Genomic DNA, 8531 nt, shown 5'->3' with positions numbered 1-8531 from the left:
AGAAGAGTACATAGAACAAGAAATTGTTTATTTATAATCAAATTAGGCAAGTTTCAAACCGCATAAGTAACATAATTACATATTATTGTATCAAAATATCTTATATTGTTGTTGTATGTATTCATGATAGTGAAAATATTATGATCTTAGATATATAAAAAATCGGATTTATATGAATCTAATCATAATGATAATTCTATTAATAATGAAGGAGAAATATCCAAATACAAAAAAACAGAACATGATAACCCAAAACAGAGCATAATAACTTGAAAATAGAGTTTGACGACCATAATTTTAAAAGAAATCAAATAGGTCCTCCCAGCTACATCATCGCCTCTTTTCCTCTTCAATATGGTTCTGTAACCACGCAAGGCCTCCACGTGCTAGGTAAGAGTGCATACGAGTTAAAAGTGAATCTAACCATAAGAATAATACATAAATACATAAGATGAATATAATTTTTTTAACTACTAAATAACAAATACAAAAAAAAACAAAAAAATATAAAAAACAAAAGAATCAACATAATTTTTTTTAACAATTTTTAAAATAAACCCACACGTAGCGTAGGTATTCATCTAGTAAAGGATAAAAGACACTTAAACAGGTAGAATACAACTGAAGGGATAGTGTTTTAATCCAAACTATGTTCTATTCCACACTAATGAAAGACACTAGTTTAGAAAGAGGGTCTTAAGCCCAAATAAGAGAATCTTTTAAAATCGTTTTTCCTCACAGGACATTGAAAAACCAATGAATTCCTAAACCATCATTTTGCTTAAGTTTGATTAAAAAACAAAAGAAACAAAAAAAGACGGCAGAAGGGTTGGTGATTTTAAAAACTTTACAAAGCAAAAAAGTTTCTAAAGCTTTAAAATAAATCCAATTAAGCTTTATAAAATTTTAGTATTTTCTTTTTTTTACCTACAACCAAAATATTTCTTTAATTAATTTTTTTTGCTGTAAAAAATAATTTTTTTCTCTAAAACACACAATTTTAAGATTTCCAAAATTTTAAATTCTACGGCAAAAAATACTACAACACTAAAATCTACAATAATAAAAAATCTAAAGTCCCATCAAAAACCAATCGGGCCTAAACGATCACTTTTTTTTAAAGTTTGATTAAAAAACAAAAGAAATAAAAAAAAAACGGCAGAAGGGTGGGTGATTGGGTGTATTCGCTGGGGATCCGACCCGGAAATTACCCTAAACAGCCCAGGCAAAGTGTTCGTTCCATCGAGAAAGACGAAACTTATACCAGAAGTAGCAAAAACCCCCAACAAAGTTTTCGATTCGAGAGATACAGTAGTTGATTTTCGAAACAAACGATGAAACCAGTTGGTGAAGAAGCATCGTCTTCTTCGATTCATCACGATTCTTCTATCCCTTCCGGTGATAACTCCGTCTGGGCCGATGTCTCACCTCTCCTCTCCGCCGCCTGCACTGGTACTTACTCTCAGGGACTGAATCGATTCTTTGGTTTTGGACTTTGGATGATACCAATTTGCCTATTTTTCTTGTCTTTCCCACTTGTTTCAGTTTCATGAGATTTTATAAAAAAAAACTAGAGTCTTCTTTTTGCAGATCTTCAAGAGGGTGAACTCATAAATGGAGATAATTTCAATCTTTTTGCTGCCATGTCTGCTTTGGAGGTTCTACACTTTTTAATCTTACAAGATTGCCACTTATTGTTCCTATTTGAACAACAGATAGCTTCTGGTCTCACTAGTTAACATATTTTCTAAAACAATGCAATGCCTTCTTTATCAACGATGTAAAATATGTTTATAAAATGGTAGCATCCTTTAATTTTAAGATCTTTAGCTTGTTAGGGATGTCTAGACTGCATTTAGCTCTAAACTTAACTTGTAAGGTTGCCATACATCATATCTTATTGATTTCATTGTAGAATTTCAAACTCTTTTCCATTCACAAATGGTGTCCCTTGCTTTGTATTAGATTATGGACCCAAAGATGGATTCTGGTATGGTGTCTACCTTTTATTCAATAGATGAAGCCATCGAAAGTGGTTTTGCGCCTGTACCTATAAGTTCTGATAGTACTGTTAATGTTCAATCCATCATTGACATTATGGATCATCTCCTGGCGTGCGAGGTAATCTTTGTTTTATATGTGCTAAAATAATACTATGTGAGTTTGTAAGATAGAATTTTGACTATATATCATCTCATAGTTTCCTTTTCCTAGGAGAATTAATCACTTCTCAATTGAAACTTCTGATAACGAGATCTCTATGTAGCTAATATCTCCGCCTTGGAGTTGCTTTATCCACATTTTGGGTCTTTTTTTTTTTATAGTGTTAAGTGCACAAATATGTTACCTGATTTTGGTTGATGTTTTGTATTTTCCTTATTATTTCTCTACTCTTTTGCAGGCAACGTGGCACATGGGTCATTCATTGGCCCAAACTGTGTTTTCATGCATCTATGTTCTGAGGCCTGAGAGGACATCTTCACAGGCTCTATTACATTCTTACTGTAGGGTCATCCGAGCAACTTGCAGGGCAGTTGTTTCTGTTGTTTCAGATGCACGTACAAATGAAGTAATTAACTTTAACAAATCTTTGGTCCTCTTTAATCTTGTGGTGCTAAGCAAATGATTCTTTATGTTGTTTTATTTATTTATTTCATTAACGGTTTAGTTTGTGTTCAATGTTTGCTTCTAAGATCTTTTGATATGTCCAACATTTTTTCTGGCGGATTGAAAAACAGTTGCTTACCCATTTTGACATTTCATAGTTGTCAGTAATCGTAAGCTCTATCTGAGTTAAAATGTTAATGTTCTTAGTTTAATGTAGAAGTCACATTTCCCTGCTTGGAGACATGAGAGCCAAAAACAGGATTCACTTTACTCTACTCTTCTAATGAAGTCTTTGCATTCATTCTCATCTAGCCTAAGCAGTTGATTTTCTTAATCTTGAGATGATTAGCAGAGTGTATAACTTATTTTTGTAGAAATTTCCACCATTGCGCAGCTAAATGAAGATAAAAATTGAGAAGATTTGTCGTGATATTTTGGATAGAAGTTTCTTTTAACTTGGCCGAAGCCCCTGCTGTCATGGATATTTTACACTGAATGATTCACCTGTTACCTGCATATTGACAGGAAGAGGATCTGTTTACCATGACATACGGTCTTCCTTTTAGTGGAGATGAAGATGCCAAGGGCTTGTTACTTTTGAATGCGGTCGAAGAAACAATCTGTCGTCAGCTGCGTGCTTGTAAGGCCACAAGAAGAAGAGTGTTAGAAGGTACTTCTTTGCATATCTTCCTTTTTTATTTATTTTGCAGAATAGAAATACAAAGAGAGTATTCATATGATGGGATTGAAGAATTATATTATTTTGCTTCTTTTCTTTATTATGTTGTTTACACATATAATGGTGATTTGGGATTTGGAGATAGTATAATGCATTGGAATTAGATATTGTGCAACTGATCTCTAAGCATATACCAACTTGGAATTAGCCTACCTGGCCTATATACGATAACTTTGAGTCTTCTACTGAGTACTGAGTAATGATCATTACAATTGATTTTTTCTTTGGAAAAATTACCATCTCTTTGAGTCATATGGTCTATTGTTTATTTGTAACAATGTTGCACAGCAGCACAAACTGAGAAGTGAGACCAACAACTTTCTTTCTTTTTTTTTTGGGTTAAAAGATGCAGAATTGGAACCTCTACAAACTGATCCCCATCTGGAAGAGAGTTTTTGCAAATCTCTGTTATGCCGGATACGTTTCCGTAAGGTCTCATGCTTTATTTATTCTTTCTTTGATAAATATTGTTACATTTATTTGTTATTTACGGGTTTTCTCAACTTAAGTCATGTTAACTGGTGTATGATATAGTCCCAAGTCTGTTCCTTATACAGTATTCTGGTGGCCATCGATGAACAGAAGTTTTTTATTGCTTACTTTGAAAAAGATAAACTACAATTAGTAGTTAATATGTGCATTTGGTTTTTTATCCAGTGTTAAATCTGTCGTCCCTATAACTAACTACACAGAACATGAGTATGATGAGTTGCTTTTCTTCAACCTAACCTAACAATGGGGAGTGGTAAACAGAGTTACTATATGTTTTATGGTGTCATATTTTCTATGTTATGCAACTGACAAGAATGAGCAAGCTTAGCTGCTAAATTTTGAATATATGGCAGCTTTAGTTACCTGTTTACCCTCATTTATGGTTAGAAATACTCGCCAGACATGTGAGTAGTGATGTAATTATTATTTTGTTTCGTAAGCCATTTTTTTAAAAAATTTAGTAGCTGTTATGGACTTTTGCATTGCTAGTTGTTTTAACATTTTCTCAATAATTTCAGCATTTTCTACATGCTCTTAATTGTATGAGACGACCACAAGGACGTGGCCTCGAATTGGCAAGGAAACATATAGCCTATTGCATATCAGAGCTAGATTCTGTTCTGGAGTTGGAAGAATTTTTAAGATTAAATATTGTCGAAAATGGCGGAAACGAGATAGAAGAAAGTACAACTGCTTCTGGTCGCTCCCCCATTGGATTTGATCCTACTTTAAACAAAAGATTATCAGCTCCAACGCCGCCACGTGCCATTAAACTTCTTTCTTGGAAAAAGGTTGGGACTTCCGAATTCTCTGTATACTTAATATATTTTGTGTGTATAAAATTCTTTAGTAACTTTTTTCAATTTTTGATTTTCCAGGCTATTGACTATTATGTGAAACTTCTTCACAATCTGGATCAGATTTGTGTATTCTCATTGGAACCAGATTTAGAGGCCGTTTTGCAGTTTGTGATTCAGTTTCAAAAATCTCGTCCTGATTTGGTTGCTAGGGCTCATCTTCAGGTGCCTTACTATACCTTAACACATCAATATCTTGCAGCTCTGTGCTTTCAGATACCCATACATCATTTCCTTTTTCTTGTTGGAGTAAATATTTTGGCTGTGGTTGCATGGATGTTCACATACATCCACTAGGGTGTGTTAGTATAGTGGAATATATGGCTTCTTTTTTTTACCCGCTTCCTTGCTTTGCAGTTTTGTGTTTGTTAGCACTCATTTTCACTTAAGAGTTGAGTGATTGAGCCATATGACTATAGTAGAATTCTCCTTCTGTAAAAACAGTTGCACAAACTTAGAACCGATGGATTAGAGAATATCCAACTCTCGTGAACCACCTTTCCCAAGTCAAGCCCCCTTCCCCAACAGGCCTGTTGAATCCTCTGCTTATTCTCCTTGTTGATTCTTTACTATTATTGCTATCTAGATGTTAGTTATGTTGACGCTGGAATATCTAGTGGCTGACATTTTCTTTTTTCTTTCTTATGAAGACTTGTAAGAATATTGATCCAATATATGTAGTTGAGGTTGATTCTGATTGTAAATTTCTGTTGAGCATTGATATGGTGGTTCATTTTTATAAGCAATATTCGTGAATAATTTATGTATTAAGCTAGCATAATGCTTTTACCTTTTATACTCAATAAATTATCTTGTTCTACAGCTTCTCCTTGTGCAAGATGGGAAACTTTACGGCCGTGATACCTTTTTGACAATTTGCGCCAGATCTCTTGCATTAGATGTCTCCAAGAACCATGGCCTTCATACGAATGAGTACATTCTTCAACTTAATCAGGTAGAAACAGTTTATTAAAAAGTATGTTGGGTACATTTGTTTTTCTTTCTAAAAACGTGTATGAGGTAGCTCTTTAGTTTTCCTTGAAAAGGGTGTGAAACTTGGTAAAACCTTGCAAAGAATAATCTTTTATTGGTTTTGTTCAATATTCGGTGTCTGGCTTATAAGCCGCAATCTCAGAGAATTTCAGCATGTGTGGATGTAACTAATTTGCAATCATCAAGAAGATTGAAAAAACAAAAAATTACTGGTTTTTATGGAGACTTTGATGAGAATGCCTGGTCTTAATGCTTTGGGTTTTGGTAGCCTCTGGATCTTGAAAAAGTAATAAATGGATAAATATTCAACTGGCTTCTTCCTTAGAAAGCTCTGTTTGACCTCTGTTCTCATTTTGCGGTGCAGTTGATGGTTAATCTGCTTAAAATACTATGTGCTAATACCCCATGGCAGAGGCGTAAGCTTGGGAAAATCTTAAATGACTGGAGCATATTCCATGTGCAGGTTATACCATTTGTGCCTTTGTTGGAACTGTATTATTCTTTACTTAGCTATATGTAAGCTTGCTTACCCTAAAATTGTGTGCATACTGATTTGGGTTTTTGTCTCAAGATCTCATTCATACATGTTCCTTTATTTGGCAGATGGGGATTGCTGTTGGTCAAATGATGCAGCAAGATACATCACGTGCTTCGAAAAATGGGGTAGGTTTACTACCATCACTATGTGTTGCAAAGATGCCAGGTCCATATAATCAAACCTCTATCTGAATCTAGTTGACGGCTGTCTATTCATTTATTAGCAGGAATAAACCAGTAGTCTAAATTCCTACAACTTTTATTTTTCTCCTTCAGAATTTTTTGGCTCTATTGATAAGCAGATATTGAATATTGTATTAACTTGCATCTATGTACATTTCAGGACAAGTCTCTACTCATTTTAAACCATATATATGGTGGATTAGATGAGCAAATTAATTGGGTGGCCATTCGCTTTCTCATGCTGGGATTTGACCTCGACCTCTACTCGCCAAGTGAATATTGCATGGTATACTGGTACATGTATATTATACTCTGGAAGCTTGCTGAAAGAGCACGTTTCAGGGTCTTAATCGTTGTCAACACTGGTAAACATTCATATATCCATTTGTTTTTATTTTGTATCCCAGTGTTTCGAAGATGAACCATTTGCACAGTAGTTGGTTTGGCATAACTGTATAGTGTATTTGTATCTTTGTATATAATGCACTTACCATATTCTTGTTCAGAGGAAAGAAAAGCAAAGAGGAATAAGGAGTATTCTAGGGACATGGCTCGGGAAGATCAGATTAGTCTATGGGTGTTGTTTCTCAAATGTCAGACATGCCTTGCACAAGGCCTCACAGTGGTACTTTTGTCTTCAATCTCTTGGTTTCAAGCTCCTTATATTGCTGATATCAAGTACTCTAAACCTGACCGAATCTTGTGTTTACCCGTAGATGATTGCGGCTTTGAGAAATGAAGGGATGTGTTTAAAGAGTCAAGGACCTTTTAATACCGAAAATGAGGTAAGCATAAGTCCCTTTATCTGTTGCGTAGTTGTTGTATTAAGGTGTAAGATACAAACCCTCAGCCTTAGTAGTAGGTGATCCGTTTTATCCCTTCCTGTGTATGACTTCAACTTGCCATTTTCCTCAACATGCAGAAATTTATTCAACATTTTGAACTCCTTCAGAAGGCATCGCTTCCCGAATATGACGCATATGAATCATTCTCAAAATCCACATCTCATGCTCGTCTCGACGTAAGTTTTCTGTATACAACTTTGTTTTTATGCTCAATCTTATTTATTTTGTCAGATAAACTGTAGAAGTAGACATGTGCATTAAGGGTACAGGGTCCGGTTATAGCGGGTAAGGGTTGAATATGGTGTTATTTCAGATATCTAAATCTACTACCCAAAGCATACACTTAAAAAAGGGTTGGGTAATTCGGGAATCGAGTAGTGTAAAGGTAGTTCGGGGACCTACAATCACTATCTGATTACTACCATAAATCGCAATATCTTGAGTAAGGTTCAGGTAATTCGGAAAATACAAATCTAGGATTCACAATTTATTTAAAATATGTACATGTAGGATTTATCATTTAACTATTTGATTAAAAGCAATAACTTGATTAACAACTATTAACACAATAAAAATTGAGATCCCAATATTGACTGAGCAAATATAGGTAATGTTTAATATGTTTTAGTGATGGATGTGTACATGTATAAATCTACTATATTCGAATGGAAACAGTTTTGAACATGTGAGTAAATTTGTATCCATTACTTTTGCTGCAGTATCTTCCTATGTATGAGTACTTTCACGATGCTCAAAAGATCGCTAAGGACATAAAGGTTGGTTATGCCAATGACCCTGATAAACTGGCTGAAGTCCAAGGATTAGAGAAAGTCGCGGAACGCAATATTGTTGCTGTGAACCTTTTCTGTCAAGACCGTTCGCTTAAGGTATCGTTTGAGTTCACCCATCATCCTTATTTCGCCACTGCTGTTGTCCGTAGATCTTGAAACTGTGTTCTCTCATTCACTTGTATACAAATCCAATTTTGGGACAAACCCTATTAAGTTTTGGAAACAAGTGTGCTTTTTTAGTTTCCTATCTCAGCTTTTATCATGCTTTTTCGCTCCTTTTTTTTTTTTTTCCCTAAATTGTTCCTTTTATAATTTTATTGTAAAATTTTGTTGTTCTAAGAAGTTGAATTATTATAAAGTACTCCATAAACCTTCTGCTTACTTGTTTAAGAATGTCTACGTGTCTACTAAAGCTCTAAATACCACAATGAACTTGATTTTTATGTTGGCAGAGAAATTATTATTTTTATATGATTTTGTTGAAAGG

At 34.5% G+C, this 8531-nt stretch overlaps 1 protein-coding gene across 1 annotated transcript; it reads left to right on the top strand.

Annotated features, from left to right (window-relative positions):
* The first annotated feature begins 1172 nt into the window (after positions 1-1172).
* Positions 1173-8319, top strand: LOC9321910 (N-alpha-acetyltransferase 35, NatC auxiliary subunit). The gene is made up of 16 exons (XM_021032450.1): positions 1173-1452; positions 1591-1658; positions 1966-2121; positions 2402-2569; positions 3133-3277; positions 3693-3778; positions 4357-4629; positions 4717-4860; positions 5519-5650; positions 6053-6151; positions 6292-6351; positions 6569-6773; positions 6915-7033; positions 7125-7193; positions 7331-7429; positions 7973-8319. The coding sequence occupies exons 1-16, from the start codon at positions 1335-1337 to the stop codon at positions 8198-8200; spliced, it is 2169 nt and encodes a 722-aa protein (XP_020888109.1). The 5' UTR covers positions 1173-1334; the 3' UTR covers positions 8201-8319.
* Positions 8320-8531: the final 212 nt, after the last annotated feature.

Source organism: Arabidopsis lyrata (assembly GCF_000004255.2).
Source record: "Arabidopsis lyrata subsp. lyrata unplaced genomic scaffold ARALYscaffold_3, whole genome shotgun sequence".
NCBI classification, from domain to species: Eukaryota; Viridiplantae; Streptophyta; class Magnoliopsida; order Brassicales; family Brassicaceae; genus Arabidopsis; species Arabidopsis lyrata.
This window is presented reverse-complemented; position numbering and strand designations above follow the sequence as displayed.